Source organism: Oncorhynchus masou, chromosome 18, assembly GCF_036934945.1.
Source record: "Oncorhynchus masou masou isolate Uvic2021 chromosome 18, UVic_Omas_1.1, whole genome shotgun sequence".
Classification (NCBI taxonomy): Eukaryota; Metazoa; Chordata; class Actinopteri; order Salmoniformes; family Salmonidae; genus Oncorhynchus; species Oncorhynchus masou.
In genome coordinates, this window is record NC_088229.1 from 79,556,262 (window position 1) to 79,576,466 (window position 20,205).

The following is a 20,205-nucleotide window of genomic DNA, read 5'->3' on the forward strand; positions in this document are numbered from 1 at the left end:
ATTATAATTCAATACAAAGAATTTGAAACTATAAAAGATGAAGAAAAAATAAAATATTTATTGGGTTAAGAGCCAAAATGTGCAGTTTTGGCAGCCACATATGTGTCCTCCTGCCACAACCTGATGGACAGCCAGTGAAAAGTGCAAAGTCATGTCGATAATATTTCCCATCTTGTTTTGTTTTGTCTTTCATATCAGGTCATGTGTCTTCTCAGTCATGTTGACACTGGTCTACTACCACGTCATGTGTCTTCTCAGTCATGTTGACACTGGTCTACTACCAGGTCATGTGTCTTCTCAGTCATGTTGACACTGGTCTACTACCAGGTCATGTGTCTTCTCAGTCATGTTGACACTGGTCTACTACCAGGTCATGTGTCTTCTCAGTCATGTTGACACTGGTCTACTACCATGTCATGTGTCTTCTCAGTCAGGTTGAGACTGGTCCACAACCATGTCATGTGTCTTTTCGGTCATGTTGACACTGGTCTACTACCAGGCTCATGTGTCTTCTCTGTCATGTTGACACTGGTCTACTACCAGGTCATGTGTCTTCTCAGTCATGTTGACACTGGTCTACTACCAGGTCATATGTCTTCATGGTCATGTTGACACTGGTCTACTACCAGGTCATGTGTCTTCTCAGTCATGTTGACACTGGTCTACTACCAGGTCATATGTCTTCTCAGTCATGTTGACACTGGTCTACTACCAGGTCATGTGTCTTCTCTGTCATGCTGACACTGGTCTACTACCAGCTAATGTGTCTCTCAGTCATGTTGACACTGGTCTACTACCATTGATTTAATGTATTGTTGTTCTCATTAACATTGTTGTTGTAGTTGTTGTTAATGGTTATCCCATGTCCACTACTACTATTATTGTAGCTGTTGGTCCCACCATTTATTTATATATAAATATATATATATTTTATATATAAACATTTATTTTTATTTTTCAATATGTATACTTTGACAATGTAAGTAATAATGAACTTGCAAGAGAGAGAGAGACATAGAGAGAGAGACAGACATAGAGAGAGAGAGAGAGAGAGAGAGAGAGAGAGAGAGAGAGAGAGAGAGAGAGAGAGAGAGAGAGAGAGAGAGAGAAAGAAAGAGAAAGAGAAAAGAAGTATATTAATTTAAGGTCAAACAGGAATATGAGGGAGGGAGGGAGGGAGGGAGGGAGGGAGGGAGGGAGGGAGGGAGGGAGGGAGGGAGGGAAACAACAACACCTGTTTCACATCAGAATTATTTATATTTGGCGTCTCACGAGACAGAGATCATCATAGAGAAGTCAAGGGCATCTTCATCACTGGGAGAGGAGACATTTCCCTCTGTTCCACTACAGCTAACTACTCTGGAGACCACTGGGAGAGGAGAAATTTCCCTCTGTTCCACTACAGCTAACTACTCTGGAGACCACTGGGAGAGGAGACATTTCCCTCTGTTCCACTACAGCTAACTACTCTGGAGACCACTGGGAGAGGAGACATTTCCCTCTGTTCCACTACAGCTAACTACTCTGGAGACCACTGGGAGAGGAGATATTTCGCTCTGTTCCACTACAGCTAACTACTCTGGAGACCACTGGGAGAGGAGATATTTCGCTCTGTTCCACTACAGCTAACTACTCTGGAGACCACTGGGAGAGGAGATATTTCCCTCTGTTCCACTACAGCTAACTACTCTGTAGACCACTGGGAGAGGAGATATTTCCCTCTGTTCCACTACAGCTAATTACTCTGGAACCTACTGGGAGAGGAGACATTTCACCCTGTTCCACTACAGCTAACTACTCTGGAGACCACTGGGAGAGGAGATATTTCCCTCTGTTCCACTACAGCTAACTACTCTGGAGACCACTGGGAGAGGAGATATTTCCCCTCTGTTCCACTACAGCTAACTACTCTGGAGACCACTGGGAGAGGAAATATTTCCCCTCTGTACCTGTATAACAGCCCTCAGGCCCCTACTCCACTACCACATATCTACAACACACTAAGTGTGTGTCCTCAGGCCACTACTCCACTACCACATATCTTCAACACAACATCCATGTGCACGTGTGTATAGTGCATATGTTGTCGTGTTATCTAATTGTATTGCTTGCATCAGTTATCTGATGTGGAATAGAGTTCCATGTAGTCATGGCTCTATGTAGTACTCTGGAATAGAGTTCCATGTAGTCATGGCTCTATGTAGTACTCTGGAATAGAGTTCCATGTAGTCATGGCTCTATGTAGTACTGTGGAATAGAGTTCCATGTAGTCATGGCTCTATGTAGTACTCTGGAATAGAGTTCCATGTAGTCATGGCTCTATGTAGTACTCTGGAATAGAGTTCCATGTAGTCATGGCTCTATGTAGTACTGTGGAATAGAGTTCCATGTAGTCATGGCTCTATGTAGTACTGTGGAATAGAGTTCCCTGTAGTCATGGCTCTATGTAGTACTCTGGAATAGAGTTCCATGTAGTTATGGCTCTATGTTGTACTGTGTGCCTCCCATAGTCTGTTCTAGACTCGGGGACTGTGAAGAGATCTCTGGTGGCATGGCTTGTGGGGTATGCACGGGTGTCTTCAACACAACATCCATGTGCACGTGTGTATAGTGCATGTGTGTATAGTCTCCTCCCTCCTGAATCCTCCTCCCCCTCCCCCCCCCCTCCTCCCTCTCTGCAGATGACTTCGTCAACCATTTTGAAAAGAAGGTCGACGACATCCGATCCTCGTTTGCTAAGTCAAACGACACCGCTGGTTCTGCTCACACTGCCCTACCCTGTGCTCTGACCTCTTTCTCCCCTCTCTCTCCAGATGAAATCTCGCTTCTTGTGACGGCCGGCCGCCCAACAACCTGCCCGCTTGACCCTATCCCCTCCTCTCTTCTCCAGACCATTTCCGGAGACCTTCTCCCTTACCTCACCTCGCTCATCAACTCATCCCTGACCGCTGGCTACGTCCCTTCCGTCTTCAAGAGAGCGAGAGTTGCACCCTTCTGAAAAAACCTACACTCGATCCCTCCGATGTCAACAACTACAGACCAGTATCCCTTCTTTCTTATCTCTCCAAAACTCTTGAACGTGCCGTCCTTGGCCAGCTCTCCCGCTATCTCTCTCAGAATGACCTTCTTGATCCAAATCAGTCAGGTTTCAAGACTAGTCATTCAACTGAGACTGCTCTTCTCTGTATCACGGAGGCGCTCCGCACTGCTAAAGCTAACTCTCTCTCCTCTGCTCTCATCCTTCTAGACCTATCGGCTGCCTTCGATACTGTGAACCATCAGATCCTCCTCTCCACCCTCTCCGAGTTGGGCATCTCCGGCGCGGCCCACGCTTGGATTGCATCCTACCTGACAGGTCGCTCCTACCAGGTGGCGTGGCGAGAATCTGTCTCCTCGCCACGCGCTCTCACCACTGGTGTCCCCCAGGGCTCTGTTCTAGGCCCTCTCCTATTCTCGCTATACACCAAGTCACTTGGCTCTGTCATAACCTCACATGGTCTCTCCTATCATTGCTATGCAGACGACACACAATTAATCTTCTCCTTTCCCCTTCTGATGACCAGGTGGCGAATCGCATCTCTGCATGTCTGGCAGACATATCAGTGTGGATGACGGATCACCACCTCAAGCTGAACCTCGGCAAGACGGAGCTGCTCTTCCTCCCGGGGAAGGACTGCCCGTTCCATGATCTCGCCATCACGGTTGACAACTCCATTGTTTCCTCCTCCCAGAGCGCTAAGAACCTTGGCGTGATCCTGGACAACACCCTGTCGTTCTCAACTAACATCAAGGCGGTGGCCCGTTCCTGTAGGTTCATGCTCTACAACATCCGCAGAGTACGCCCCTGCCTCACACAGGAAGCGGCGCAGGTCCTAATCCAGGCACTTGTCATCTCCCGTCTGGATTACTGCAACTCGCTGTTGGCTGGGCTCCCTGCCTGTGCCATCAAACCCCTACAACTCATCCAGAACGCCGCAGCCCGTCTGGTGTTCAACCTTCCCAAGTTCTCTCACGTCACCCCGCTCCTCCGCTCTCTCCACTGGCTTCCAGTTGAAGCTCGCATCCGCTACAAGACCATGGTGCTTGCCTACGGAGCTGTGAGGGGAACGGCACCGCAGTACCTCCAGGCTCTGATCAGGCCCTACACCCAAACAAGGGCACTGCGTTCATCCACCTCTGGCCTGCTCGCCTCCCTACCACTGAGGAAGTACAGTTCCCGCTCAGCCCAGTCAAAACTGTTCGCTGCTCTGGCCCCCAATGGTGGAACAAACTCCCTCACGACGCCAGGACAGCGGAGTCAATCACCACCTTCCGGAGACACCTGAAACCCCACCTCTTCAAGGAATACCTAGGATAGGATAAGTAATCCTTCTCACCCCCCCCCTCCCCCTTAATGATTTAGATGCACTATTGTAAAGTGGCTGTTCCACTGGATGTCAGAAGGTGAATTCACCAATTTGTAAGTCGCTCTGGATAAGAGCGTCTGCTAAATGACTTAAATGTAAATGTAAATGTGTCTCAGCTGTGTGCCAGTAGTTTAGACAGACAGCTCAGTACATGCAGCTTGTCAACAACTCTCATAAATCCAAGTAGTGATGAAGCCAATCTCTCCTCCACTTTGAGGCAGGAGAGATTGACATGCATATCATTAATGGTAGCTCGCTGTGTACATCCAAGGGTCAGCCGTGCTGCCCTGTTCTGAGACAATTGCAAAAAAAATATATATATATATATATATATATATGTTTACATACCGGTTTACTCATCTCATATCTACAGTTGATGTTAGAAGTTTACATAAACCTTTGCCAAATACATTAAACTCAGTTTTTCACAATTCCTGACATTCAACCTAGTAAAAATTCCCTGTCATAGGTCAGTTAGGATCATCACTTTATTTTAAGAATGTGAAATGTCAGAATAATAGTAGAGAGAATGATTATTTCAGCTTTTATTTCTTTCATCACATTCCCAGTGGATCAGAAGATTACATACACTCAATTAGTATTTGGTAGCATTGCCTTTAAATTGTTTAACTTGGGTCAAATGTTTCAGGTAGCCTTCCACATGCTTCCCAAAATAAGTTGGGTGAATTTTGGCCCATTCCTCCTGACAGAGCTGGTGTAACTGGTGTAAACCTGACTCGTTTGTAGGCCTCCTTGCTGGCACACGCTTTTTTCAGTTCTGCACACAAATGTTCTATAGGCTTGAGGTCAGGGCTTTGTGATGGTCACTCCAATACCTTGACTTTGTTGTCCTTAAGTCATTTTGCCACAACTTTGGAAGTATGCTTGGGGTCATTGTCCATTTAGAAGACCAATTTGGGACCAAGCTTTAACTTCAAGACTGATGTCTTGAGATGTTGCTTCAATATATCCTCATAATTGTCCACCTCATGATGCCATCTATTTTGTGAAGTTCACCAGTCCCTCCTGCAGCAAACCACCCACACAACATGATGCTGCCACCACCATGCTTCAAGGTTGGGATGGTGTTCTGAGGTGGGATTCAGGGGGAGTCAGGGAGTGTCAGGGAGAGTCAGGGGGAGTCAGGGGGAGTCAGGGAGAGTCAGAGAGAGTCAGGGAGAGTTAGGGGGAGTCAGGGAGGAGTGAGGTGGGATTCAGGGGGAGTCAGGGAGGAGTGAGAGTCTGGGGGAGTCAGTGGGAGTCAGGGAGAGTCAGGGAGGAGTGAGGTAGGATTCTGGGGGAGTCAGGGAGGAGTGAGGGTGAGTCAGGGGGATTCAGGGGGAGTCAGGGAGGAGTGAGGTGGGAGTCAGGGGGAGTCAGGGGGAGTCAGGGAGGAGTGAGGGGGAGTCAGCAGGAGTCAGGGGGAGTCAGGGAGTAGTGAGGTGGGATTCAGGGGGAGTCAGGGAGGAGTGAGGTAGGATTCTGGGGGAGTCAGGGAGGAGTGAGGGGTAGTCAGGGGGAGTCTAGGGGAGTCAGGGAGAGTCAGGGGAGTCAGGGAGGAGTGAGTTAGGATTCTGGGGGAGTCAGGGAGGAGTGAGGGGGAGTCAGGGGAGTCAGGGAGGAGTGAGGTAGGATTCTGGGGGAGTCAGGGAGGAGTGAGGGGGAGTCAGGGGAGTCAGGGGGAGTCAGGGAGAGTCAGGGGGAGTCAGGGAGGAGTGAGGGTGAGTCAGGGGGAGTCAGGGAGTAGTGAGGTAGGATTCTGGGGGAGTCAGGGAGGAGTGAGGGTGAGTCAGGGGGATTCAGGGGGAGTCAGGGAGGAGTGAGGTAGGATTCTGGGGGAGTCAGGGAGGAGTGAGGGGTAGTCAGGGGGAGTCTAGGGGAGTCAGGGAGAGTCAGGGGGAGTCAGGGAGGAGTGAGGGTGAGTCAGGGGGAGTCATGGAGTAGTGAGGTAGGATTCTGGGGGAGTCAGGGAGGAGTGAGGGTGAGTCAGGGGGATTCAGGGGGAGTCAGGGAGGAGTGAGGTGGGAGTCAGGGGGAGTCAGGGAGGAGTGAGGGGGAGTCAGGGGGAGTCAGGGAGGAGTGAGGGGGAGTCAGGGGAGTCAGGGGGAGTCAGGGAGAGTCAGGGGGAGTCAGGGAGAGTCAGGGAGGAGTGAGGGTGAGTCAGGGGTGTCAGGGAGTAGTGAGGTAGGATTTTGGGGGAGTCAGGGAGGAGTGAGGTGGGAGTCAGGGGGATTCAGGGGGAGTCAGGGAGGAGTGAGGTGGGAGTCAGGGGGAGTCAGGGGGAGTCAGGGAGAAGTCAGGGGAGTCCGGGGAGTCAGGGGGAGTCAGAGGGAGCCAGGGGGAGTCAGGGAGGAGTGAGGGTGAGTCAGGGGGAGTCAGGGAGTAGTGATGTGGGATTCTGGGGAGTCAGGGAGGAGTGAGGGTGAGTCAGGGGGATTCAGGGGGAGTCAGGGAGGAGTGAGGTAGGATTCTGGGGGAGTCAGGGAGGAGTGAGGGGTAGTCAGGGGGAGTCTGGGGGAGTCAGGGAGAGTCAGGGGGAGTCAGGGAGGAGTGAGGTAGGATTCTGGGGGAGTCAGGGAGGAGTGAGGGGTAGTCAGGGGGAGTCTAGGGGAGTCAGGGAGAGTCAGGGGGAGTCAGGGAGGAGTGAGGTAGGATTCTGGGGAGTCAGGGAGGAGTGAGGGGGAGTCAGGGGAGTCAGGGGGAGTCAGGGAGAGTCAGGGGGAGTCAGGGAGGAGTGAGGGTGAGTCAGGGGGAGTCAGGGAGTAGTGAGGTAGGATTCTGGGGGAGTCAGGGAGGAGTGAGGGTGAGTCAGGGGGATTCAGGGGGAGTCAGGGAGGAGTGAGGTGGGAGTCAGGGGAGTCAGGGGGAGTCAGGGAGGAGTGAGGGGGAGTCAGGGGAGTCAGGGAGGAGTGAGGGGGAGTCAGGGGGAGTCAGGGAGAGTCAGGGGGAGTCAGGGAGAGTCAGGGAGGAGTGAGGGTGAGTCAGGGGTGTCAGGGAGTAGTGAGGTAGGATTTTGGGGGAGTCAGGGAGGAGTGAGGTGGGAGTCAGGGGGATTCAGGGGGAGTCAGGGAGGAGTGAGGTGCGAGTCAGGGGGAGTCAGGGGGAGTCAGGGAGAAGTCAGGGGGAGTCCGGGGGAGTCAGGGGGAATCAGAGGGAGCCAGGGGGAGTCAGGGAGGAGTGAGGGTGAGTCAGGGGGAGTCAGGGAGTAGTGATGTGGGATTCTGGGGGAGTCAGGGAGGAGTGAGGGTGAGTCAGGGGGATTCAGGGGGAGTCAGGGAGGAGTGAGGTAGGATTCTGGGGGAGTCAGGGAGGAGTGAGGGGTAGTCAGGGGGAGTCTGGGGGAGTCAGGGAGAGTCAGGGGGAGTCAGGGAGGAGTGAGTTAGGATTCTGGGGGAGTCAGGGAGGAGTGAGGGGGAGTCAGGGGGAGTCAGAGAGGAGTGAGGTAGGATTCTGGGGGAGTCAGGGGTAGTCAGGGAGAGTCAGGGAGGAGTGAGGGTGAGTCAGGGGTGTCAGGGAGTAGTGAGGTAGGATTCTGGGGGAGTCAGGGAGGAGTGAGGTGGGAGTCAGGGGGATTCAGGGGGAGTCAGGGAGGAGTGAGGTGGGAGTCAGGGGGAGTCAGGGAGGAGTGAGGGGGAGTCAGGGGGAGTCAGGGAGGAGTGATGGTGAGTCAGGGGGATTCAAGGGGAGTCAGGGAGGACAAACACAGGCGGTGGTCCGGCGTCCCTAAGCAAACAAACACAGGCGGTGCTCCGGGTGTCTCTAAGCAAACAAACACAGGCGGTGGTCCGGCGTCCCTAAGCAAACAAACACAGGTGGTGCTCCGTCGTCCCTAAGCAGACAAACAAGGGCGGTGCTCCTGCGTCCCTAAGCAGACAAACACAGGCGGTGGTCCGGCGTCCCTAAGCAGACAAACACAGGTGGTGCTCCGGGTGTCTCTAAGCAGACAAACACAGGTGGTGCTCCGGGTGTCTCTAAGCAGACATACACGGGCGGTGCCCCGGCGTCCCTAAGCAGACAAACACAGGCGGTGCTCCGGCGTCCCTAAGCAGACAAACACAGGCGGTGCTCCGGTTGTCCCTAAGCAGACAAACACGGGCGGTGGTCCGGCATCCCTAAGCAGACAAACACGGGCGGTGGTCCGGCGTCCCTAAGCAGACAAACACAGGCGGTGCTCCGGTTGTCCCTAAGCAGACAAACACGGGCGGTGGTCCGGCATTCCTAAGCAGACAAACACGGGCGGTGGTCCGGCATCCCTAAGCAGACAAACACGGGCGGTGGTCCGGCGTCCCTAAGCAGACAAACACAGGCGGTGCACCGGTTGACCCTAAGCAGACAAACACGGGCGGTGCTCAGGCGTCCCTAAGCAGACAAACACAGGCGGTGCTCTGGCGTCCCTAAGCAGACAAACAAGGGCGGTGCCCCGGCGTCCCTAAGCAGACAAACAAGGGCGGTGCTCCTGCGTCCCTAAGCAGACAAACACGGGCGGTGCTCCTGCGTCCCTAAGCAGACAAACACGGGCGGTGCCCCGGCGTCCCTAGGCAGACAAACACGGGCGGTGCCCCGCGCATCCCTAAGCAGACAACACAGGCGGTGCCCCGGCGTCCCTAAGCAGACAAACACGGGCGGTGCCCCGCGCGTCCCTAAGCAGACAACACAGGCGGTGCCCCGGCGTCCCTAAGCAGACAAACACGGGCGGTGCCCCGCGCGTCCTTAAGCAGATAAACACAGGCGGTGCTCCGGCGTCCCTAAGCAGACAAACACGGGCGGTGCTCCGGAGTCCCTAAGCAGACAAAAAAAGGTGGTGCCCCGGCGTCCCTAAGCAGACAAACACAGGCGGTGCGTCGGCGTCCCTAAGCAGACAAACACGGGCGGTGGTCCGGCGTCCCTAAGCAGACAAACACAGGCGGTGCCCCGGCGTCCCTAAGCAGACAAACACGGGCGGTGCCCCGCGCGTCCCTAAGCAGACAACACAGGCGGTGCCCCGGCGTCCCTAAGCAGACAAACACGGGCGGTGCCCCGCGCGTCCTTAATCAGATAAACACAGGCGGTGTTCCGGCGTCCCTAAGCAGACAAACACGGGCGGTGCTCCGGGGTCTCTAAGCAGACAAAAAAAGGTGGTGCCCCGGCGTCCCTAAGCAGACAAACACAGGCAGTGCGTCGGCGTCCCTAAGCAGACAAACACGGGCGGTGGTCCGGCGTCCCTAAGCAGACAAACACAGGCGGTGCCCCGCGCGTCCCTAAGCAGACAAACACAGGCGGTGCTCTGGCGTCCCTAAGCAGACAAACACAGGCGGTGCTCCGGGTGTCTCTAAGCAGACATACACGGGCGCTGCCCCGGAGTCCCTAAGCAAACAAACACAGGCGGGGCTCCGGCATCCCTAAGCAGACAAACACGGGCGGTGCCCCGGCGTCCCTAAGCAAACAAACACAGGCGGTGCTCCGGCATCCCTAAGCAGACAAACACAGGCGGTGCTCCGGCGTCCCTAAGCAGACAAACACAGGCGGTGCTCCGGTTGTCCCTAAGCAGACAAACACGGGCGGTGCTCAGGCGTCCCTAAGCAGACAAACACAGGCGGTGCTCTGGCGTCCCTAAGCAGACAAACACAGGCGGTGCTCTGGCGTCCCAAAGCAGACAAACACAGGCGGTGCTCTGGCGTCCCAAAGCAGACAAACACAGGCCATGCTCCGCCGTCCCTGAAGAGCCCCTTAAAGAAGAAGTTACAGGTCTGTGAGAGCCAGAAATCTTGCTTGTTTGTAGGTGACGAAATACTTATTTTCCACCATAATTTGCAAATAAATTCATTTAAAAATCCTACAATTTTGTCTGTCATAGTTGAAATATACCTATGATGAAAATTACAGGCCTCTCTCATATTTTTAAGTGAGAGAACTTGCACAATTGGTAGCTGACTAAATACTTTTTTGCCCCACTGTATATTATGCCATTGTGCTTTCTGTTGCAGCATGGATAGTACTATCAGAATTGTCACACTAACCTCAGACTCAGACTGTTCTGCATTCAAGTCAAAAGAGAAGCACATTTAGCTTCAATGAGTCATTGGGGGAGGAGAGGGTAGAGTATGGGGTCAGCAGAGGTCAATGTTAAAGGTTAGTGATGTAAGGTTAGGGGTCAGGGGTTAAAGGTTACCTGCGTGGCGCTCCATCGTCATGAGGCTGGATGATGACCACCTTGACGGCGACGGAGGTTCTCAGCAGGTCGATCATCTGTTCGTGGGTCAGCGTTGCTACGGCAACCTTACAGATCTCCACCAATCGGCTACCCTGGCGAAGCCCCGCCTTCCAAGCGAACCCGAAGGCCTCAACGTCGGCCACGATGCCCTCGAAGTTGACGTGGAAACCCAGCTGGCACAGAGCGTTCCGACGCAGTGTCATCTCAGATGTCTCACAACCACGCGTCACTATCTGGAGAGAAGAAGAGAGAGAGTCAGTCCCCTGACTGGTCATGTTGCAGGACAATTGTTCATATCTGGATCAAAGGAAGAAGGAAGAGAACCACCTTGTAATTAATGGTAACAGTGGGTGAGATAGAGAAAGACACTAACACACTGAATAAATAGTTGAAACATAGAAAATCTCTTCCTGGGCTGCTGTAGCATGTGACATAGCAACGCAGACACTTTTAACCATTCTGTATACATCTGGCCCTTCTTTGGACATTGTGTTAACCAGCCTCCAGATGAGGTTCAATGCCATACAACTCTGACTGGATGCAGTCTATCACAGTGCCATCCGTTTTGTCACCAAAGCCCCATTCACTACCCACCATTGCAACCTATACGCTCTCGTTGGTTGGCCCTCGCTTCATACTGGTCGCCAAACCCACTGGCTCCAGGTCATCTACAAGTCTCTGCTGGGTAAAGCCCCGCCTTATCTCAGTTCACTGGTCACCATAGCAGCACCCACTCGTAGCACGTGCACCAGCAGTTATATCTCACTGTTCACCCCAAAAGCCAATTCTTCCTTTGGCCGCCTTTCCTTCCAGTTCTCTGCTGCCAATGACTGGAACGAACTGCGAAAATCTCTGAAGCTGGAGACTAATATCTCCCTCACTAGCTTTAACCTCTCTGGCCCACCCGGGACGCAACCGCACCCCCTTCCAACAATAAATGCAAATGCGCTATGCCAAATGCTAATAGCACTCGTTAAAACTCAAACGTTCATTAGTATTCACATACAGGGTACTCAATTCAAGCTACACTCGTTGTGAATCTAGCCAACGAGTCAGATTTGTAAAATGCTTTTCGGCGAAAGCATGAGTAGCTATTATCTGATAGCAGGCAACACGCCGAAATACCAGAAGGGCACGTAATCAAAGGAATTAGCGTAGCCGGCGCTACACAAAACGCAGAAATAAAATATAAAACATTCATTACCTTTGACGAGATTCTTTGTTGGCACTCCTATATGTCCCATAAACATCACAATTGGGTCTTTTTTTCGATTAAATATTACTGGCATGAGTAGCAGGACGTTGAAATGTTGCGCGATTTTTAACAGAATGTTGAAAAAAGTAGCCCTATCTCTAAGAGGTTTTAAGCACCAGCTATCAGAGCAGCTCACATATCTCTGCACCTGTACATAGCCCATCTGTAAACAGCCCATCTATCTACCTACCTCATCCCCATACTGGTATGTATTTTTTTATCTTGCTCCTTTGCACCCCAGTATCTCTACTTGCACATTCATCTTCTGCACATCTACCATTCCAGTGTTTAATTGCTATATTGTAATTACTTCGCCACCATGGCCTATTTATTGCCTTAACTCCCTTATCCTACCTCATTTTCACTCACTGTACATAGACTTTTTGTTTTGTTTTGTTCTACTGTATTATTGATTGTATGTTTGTTTATTCCATGTGTAACTCTGTGTTGTTGTTTGTGTCGAACTGCTTTGCTTTATCTTGGACAGGTCGCATTTGCAAATGAGAACTTGTTCTCAACTACCCTACCTGGTTAAATAAAGGGAACTTGTTCTCAACTACCCTACCTGGTTAAATAAAGTTTAAATAAATAAATAAATGTAAAAAAAAAAGAATTCAGCCGGAAGCAAATAAGAGGTGCAACAAAAATAGAGAGGAGCACATTACAGAGCTAACAGATAGAGATTACAGAGATGGAGAGAGAGGAGCATATTACAGAGCTAACAGATATAGCCTCAGAGATGGAGTGAGAGGAGCACATTACAGAGCTAACAGATATAGCCTCAGAGATGGAGAGAGAGGAGCACATTACAGAGCTAACAGATATAGCCTCAGAGATGGAGAGAGAGGAGCACATTACAGAGCTAACAGATATAGCCTCAGATATGGAGAGAGAGGAGCACATTACAGAGCTGACAGATATAGCCTCAGAGATGGAGAGAGAGGAGCACATTACAGAGCTGACAGATATAGCCTCAGAGATGGAGAGAGAGGAGCACATTACAGAGCTGACAGATATAGCCTCGGAGATGGAGAGAGAGGAGCACATTACAGAGCTAACAGATATAGCCTCACTGATGGAGAGAGAGGAGCACATTACAGAGCTAACAGATATAGCCTCAGAGATGGAGAGAGAGGAGCACATTACAGAGCTAACAGATATAGCCTCAGAGATGGAGAGAGAGGAGCACATTACAGAGATAACAGAGTTGTTGAATAATTGGAAATGGAACGGAGCTCCATGTGATCATGGCTCTATATAAATCTGTGAAAGTTGTTCCATGTGATCATGGCTCTATATAAATCTGTGAAGGTAGTTCCATGTGATCATGGCTCTATATAAATCTGTGAAGGTTGATCCATGTGATCATGGCTCTATATAAATATGTGAAGGTAGTTCCATGTGATCATGGCTCTGTATAAATCTGTGTAGGTAGTTCCATGTCATCATGGCTCTATATAAATCTGTGAAGATAGTTCCATGCGATCATGGCTCTGTATAAATCTGTGACGGTAGTTCCATGTGGTCAAGGCTCTATATAAATCTGTGAAGGTTGTTCCATGTGAACATGGCTCTATATAAATCTGTGAAGGTTGTTCCATGTGATCATGGCTCTATATAAAACTGAAGGGAGCTCCATGCGATCATGGCTCTGTATAAATCTGTGAAGGTAGTTCCATGTGATCATTGCTTTATATAAATCTGTGAAGGGAGTTCCATGTCATCATGGCTCTATATAAATCTGTGAAGGTAGTTCCATGCTTTCATGGCTCTGTATAAATCTGTGAAGGTAGTTCCATGTGATCATGGCTCGATATAAATCTGTGAAGGTAGTTCCATGTGATCATGGCTCTATATAAATATGTGAAGGGAGTTCCATGTGATCATGGCTCTATATAAAACTGTGAAGTGAGTTCCATGTTATTATGGCTATATAAATCTGTGAAGGGAGTTCCATGTGATCATGGCTCCAAATAAATCTGTGAAGGAAGTTCCATGTCATCATGGCTCTATATAAATCTGTGAAGGTAATTCCATGCTTTCATGGCTCTGTATAAATCTGTGAAGGTAGTTCCATGTGATCATGGCTCGATATAAATCTGTGAAGGTAGTTCCATGTGATCATGGCTCTATATAAATATGTGAAGGGAGTTCCATGTGATCATGGCTCTATATAAAACTGTGAAGTGAGTTCCATGTTATTATGGCTATATAAATCTGTAAAGGGAGTTCCATGTGATCATGGCTCCAAATGAATCTGTGAATGGAGTTCCATGCGATCAATAGGGTTTTAGCCAGCTTCACTGCTGAACCGTAATAATCAACACTAACCAATACAATAGGGTTTTAGCCAGCTTCACTGTTGAACCGTAATAATCAACACTAACCAATACAATAGGGTTTTAGCCAGCTTCACTGTTGAACCGTAATAATCAACACTAACTAATACAATAGGGTTTTAGCCAGCTTCACTGTTGAACCGTAATAATCAACACTAACTAATACAATAGGGTTTTAGCCAGCTTCACTGCTGAACCGTAATAATCAACACTAACTAATACAATAGGGTTTTAGCCAGCTTCACTGTTGAACCGTAATAATCAACACTAACTAATACAATAGGGTTTTAGCCAGCTTCACTGTTGAACCGTAATAATCAACACTAACTAATACAATAGGGTTTTAGCCAGCTTCACTGTTGAACCGTAATAATCAACACTAACTAATACAATAGGGTTTTAGCCAGCTTCACTGTTGAACCGTAATAATCAACACTAACTAATACAATAGGGTTTTAGCCAGCTTCACTGTTGAACCGTAATAATCAACACTAACCAATACAATAGGGTTTTAGCCAGCTTCACTGTTGAACCGTAATAATCAACACTAACTAATACAATAGGGTTTTAGCCAGCTTCACTGCTGAAGACATCTTAACTTTTTTTGAATGAACTCAGTTCGACTTTCAACTTACTCTTTGTTGTAATAGTAGAATGCACAAGGTGCAACTACGAAATTACATAGTGCATCACTTGCCATATTAGTCATTGCAGACCTTAGATATTTATATCTTGTTAGTCATTGCAGACCTTAGATATTTATATATTGTCAGTCATTGCAGACCTTAGATATTTATATATTGTCAGTCATTGCAGACCTTAGATATTTATATCTTGTTAGTCATTGCAGACCTTAGATATTTATATCTTGTTCGTCATTGCAGACCTTAGATATTTATATCTTGTTCGTCATTGCAGACCTTAGATATTTATATCTTGTTCGTCATTGCAGACCTTAGATATTTATATCTTGTTCGTCATTGCAGACCTTAGATATTTATATATTGTCAGTCATTGCAGACCTTAGATATTTATATCTTGTTCGTCATTGCAGACCTTAGATATTTATATCTTGTTAGTCATTGCAGACCTTAGATATTTATATATTGTCAGTCATTGCAGACCTTAGATATTTATATATTGTCAGTCATTGCAGACCTTAGATATTTATATCTTGTTAGTCATTGCAGACCTTAGATATTTATATCTTGTTCGTCATTGCAGACCTTAGATATTTATATCTTGTTCGTCATTGCAGACCTTAGATATTTATATCTTGTTCGTCATTGCAGACCTTAGATATTTATATATTGTCAGTCATTGCAGACCTTAGATATTTATATCTTGTTAGTCATTGCAGACCTTAGATATTTATATCTTGTTCGTCATTGCAGACCTTAGATATTTATATCTTGTTCGTCATTGCAGACCTTAGATATTTATATCTTGTTCGTCATTGCAGACCTTAGATATTTATATATTGTCAGTCATTGCAGACCTTAGATATTTATATATTGTCAGTCATTGCAGACCTTAGATATTTATATCTTGTCAGTCATTGCAGACCTTAGATATTTATATCTTGTTAGTCATTGCAGACCTTAGATATTTATATCTTGTTCGTCATTGCAGACCTTAGATATTTATATCTTGTCAGTCATTGCAGACCTTAGATATTTATATCTTGTTAGTCATTGCAGACCTTAGATATTTATATCTTGTTCGTCATTGCAGACCTTAGATATTGGAGCCGACAGAGATGATCGCCTCCCTTCTACTCCTTAGGAAACTATGCAGTATTTTGTTTTTGTATGTATTATTTCTTACATTGTTAGCCCAGAAAATCTCAGGTGTTATTACATACAGCAGGGAAGGACTTAGATTTGTGTCTATTAGGTAGTTATTGTGGAATTGTTACATTACTAGATATTAGATATAAGATGTTATTGCATCAGAACTAGAAGCACAAGCATTTGGCGCCACTGTCGCTCAGATATTCTATGAACACACATAAGACATGGCCAAATGTGTAGAATTGCAGGAAATTCATTTTTTTTAAATCGCAAATAAATTCTCTGCCAACTGGCAAAATGGTGTGGAACTGAGCTATAAACCTGCAAAATAGTCTCTGCCACCAGCAAGAGGGGGTTGAACAGTTTGCGTCATGGACATGCTTGTTCCCAATGATGAACTCGGGCATGAGTGGAAAAGCACTGCTCTACAGGGTTAGGGAACTGAACTAACGGAGTGGTCTGTTATGATAAACTGATGGAGTGGTCTGTTATGATAAACTAATGGAGTGGTCTGTTATGATAAACTGATGGAGTGGTCTGTTATGATAAACTGATGGAGTGGTCTGTTATGATAAACTGATGGAGTGGTCTGTTATGATAAACTGATGGAATGGTCTGTTATGATAAACTGAACTAAAGGAGTGGTCTGTTATGATAAACTGAACTAAAGGAGTGGTCTGTTATGATAAACTGAACTAATGGAGTGGTCTGTTATGATAAACTGAATTAAAGGAGTGGTCTGTTATGATAAACTGAACTAATGGAGTGGTCTGTTATGATAAACTGAACTAATGGAGTGGTCTGTTATGATAAACTGATGGAATGGTCTGTTATGATAAACTGAACTAAAGGAGTGGTCTGTTATGATAAACTGAACTAATGGAGTGGTCTGTTATGATAAACTGAACTAATGGAGTGGTCTGTTATGATAAACTGATGGAGTGGTCTGTTATGATAAACTAATGGAGTGGTCTGTTATGATAAACTGATGGAGTGGTCTGTTATGATAAACTGATGGAATGGTCTGTTATGATAAACTGAACTAAAGGAGTGGTCTGTTATGATAAACTGAACTAAAGGAGTGGTCTGTTATGATAAACTGAACTAATGGAGTGGTCTGTTATGATAAACTGAATTAAAGGAGTGGTCTGTTATGATAAACTGAACTAATGGAGTGGTCTGTTATGATAAACTGATGGAATGGTCTGTTATGATAAACTGAACTAAAGGAGTGGTCTGTTATGATAAACTGAACTAAAGGAGTGGTCTGTTATGATAAACTGAACTAATGGAATGGTCTGTTATGATAAACTGAACTAATGGAATGGTCTGTTATGATAAACTGAACTAATGGAGTGGTCTGTTATGATAAACTGAACTAATGGAGTGGTCTGTTATGATAAACTGAACTAATGGAGTGGTCTGTTATGATAAACTGAACTAATGGAGTGGTCTGTTATGATAAACTGAATTAAAGGAGTGGTCTGTTATGATAAACTGATGGAGTGGTCTGTTATGATAAACTGAACTAATGGAGTGGTCTGTTATGATAAACTGAATTAAAGGAGCGGTCTGTTATGATAAACTGATGGAGTGGTCTGTTATGATAAACTGAACTAATGGAGTGGTCTGTTATGATAAACTGAATTAAAGGAGCGGTCTGTTATGATAAACTGATGGAGTGGTCTGTTATGATAAACTGAACTAAAGGAGTGGTCTGTTATGATAAACTGATGGAGTGGTCTGTTATGATAAACTGAACTAATGGAGTGGTCTGTTATGATAAACTGATGGAGTGGTCTGTTATGATAAACTGATAGAGTGGTCTGTTATGATAAACTGAACTAATGGAGTGGTCTGTTATGATAAACTAATGGAGTGGTCTGTTATGATAAACTGAACTAATGGAATGGTCTGTTATGACAAACTGAACTAAAGGAGTGGTCTGTTATGATAAACTGAACTAATGGAGTGGTCTGTTCCTGTTTGTTTCTCCTCCACTCACTGATTGCAGCTAAATGTGAGCTAGTAGACTGAGCACTTTAGCAGCCACAATAACACTCTTCCTAAAACAGTCTGAGGTTTCAGAGGCTGAGAGTCACACTCACTCCAACCTGCCTCAATCACTCTGCAGATTAGTGGGGTCTAGTGGGTCAAACTATCCTGCTGACAATCCAAGCAGAGAGAGCAGGTCTGCTCTGCTAGGATTAGTAGGAACACAGCTGATTGACTGACTCAGGTGAATATAGTTGTTTATCCAAACTCAGCCACCCCTGGTTGTTTTGTTTACCTACAATCTAAACAATAGCTCTGGGTGGCTAGTGTGTCAACGTAGTGTGACACAGGATGGGCTGAACCACAAGTTCATCAAAAGCTGGGCTGAACCACTAGTTCATCAAGAGCTGGGCTGAACCACTAGTTTATCAAGAGATGGGCTGAACCACTAGTTCATCAGGGGATGGGCTGAACTATTAGTTTATCAAGAGATGGGCTGAACTATTAGTTCATCAAGAGATGGGCTGAACCACTAGTTTATCAAGAGCTGGGCTGAAACACTAGTTTATCAAGAGCTGGGCTGAACTATTAGTTCATTAAGAGCTGGGCTGGACCACTAGTTTATCAGGGGCTAATCCACTAGTTCATCAGGGGCTCAACCACTAGTTCATCAGGGGCTCAACCACTAGTTCATCAAAAGCTGGGCTGAACAGTTAGGGATAGGCGGGGCGCAAATGTCTCAACTGGCCAATTGCCGCCAATTGCCAGGGAAAATGCAGAGCGCCAGATTCAAATAAAATACTATAAAATTCAAACTTTCATTAATTCACACATGTAAGATATTCAATTAAAGTTACACTCGTTGTGAATCCAGCCAACATGTCAGATTTTAAAATTGCTTTTCGGTGAAAGCATAAGAAGCTATTATCTGATGATAGTACCAGCAGTAAAAAAAGGGGTTAGCATATTTCAACCCTGAAGGCGCTACACAAAACGCTGAGATAAAATTTAAAACATGCATTACCTTTGACGAGCTTCATTTGTTGGCACTCCAATATGTCCCATAAACATCATAATTGGTCCTTTTGTTCGATTAATTCCGTCCATATATATCCAAAATATCCATTTATAAAGTGCGTTTGATAAAGAAGAAAACAGCTTACAAAAAACGCAACGTCACTAGAAAATATTTCAAAAGATGACTATAAACTTTGCCAAAATATTTCACACTACTTTTGTAATACAACGTTAGGTATTTTTAAACGTAAATAATCGATCAAATTGTAGACGGGGAAATCTGTGTGCAATACAGGAACGAAAACAAAACAGCACCACTTTTCACGTCTTGCGCAACTCACAAAAGTGTACCCATTTCCTAGTTGGCCTACTTCTTTATTGCACAAAGGAATAACCTCAACCAAATTCCAAAAACTGGTGACATCCAGTGGAAGCGGTAGGAACTGCAAACAGGTTCCTAAGAAATATCACTGGGCAATGACATGTCAAGGAACAGAGGGGGGAAAAAAGTTCTGAACAGTTAGTCCTCTGGGTTTTGCCTGCTACATGAGTTATGTTATACTCAAAGACATGATTCAAACAGTTTTAGAAACTTCAGAGAGATTTCTATCCAAATATATGAATAATATGCATATCTTATATTGTTGGCATGAGTAGCAGGAAGTTGAAATTGGGCATGCTATTTATCCAAAAGTGAAAATTCTGCCCCCTAGCCCCAAGAGGGGCTGGGCTGAACCACTAGTTGATTAAGGGCTGGCTGAACCACGAGTACATCAGTGCATCAAGGTCTGGGTGATGCATTACGGTTCAGAGCCAAATGTATAGTCAGTAGTTTAACAAAATCTCTGGAAGGGGGTTGGAGGGAGATAGCTGCTGAGGAAACTATTCTATATGAATTGGAACAACTGCTATTCAGGATCAATTCAAATGTCCTTCAATTAGTTGTTCATAGGTTGTAAATGTCTCAGACTGGGTTAGTGTTAGGCTTGTAAATGTCTTACACTGGGTTAGGGTTAGGTTTGTAAATGTCTCAGACTGGGTTATGGTTAGGTTTGTAAATGCCTCAGACTGGGCTAGGGTTAGGCTTGTAAATGTCTCAGACTGGGTTAGGGTTAGGTTTGTAAATGTCTCAGACTGGGTTAGGGTTAGGCTTGTAAATGTCTCAGAGGGTTAGGGTTAGGTTTGTAAATGTCTGCGGGTTCGGGTTAGG

At 46.7% G+C, this 20,205-nt stretch overlaps 1 protein-coding gene across 2 annotated transcripts in view; it reads right to left on the reverse strand.

The window, feature by feature from the left end:
* Nucleotides 1-20,205, reverse strand: part of LOC135505296 (signal-induced proliferation-associated 1-like protein 2) — a 492,209-nt gene that overhangs the window by 221,425 nt on the left and 250,579 nt on the right. For both annotated transcript variants that reach the window (XM_064924540.1, XM_064924538.1), the window contains one exon: nt 10,555-10,829. In XM_064924540.1, coding sequence (XP_064780612.1) covers nt 10,555-10,829 — 275 coding nt within the window. The remainder of the gene's footprint in view (nt 1-10,554; nt 10,830-20,205) is intronic.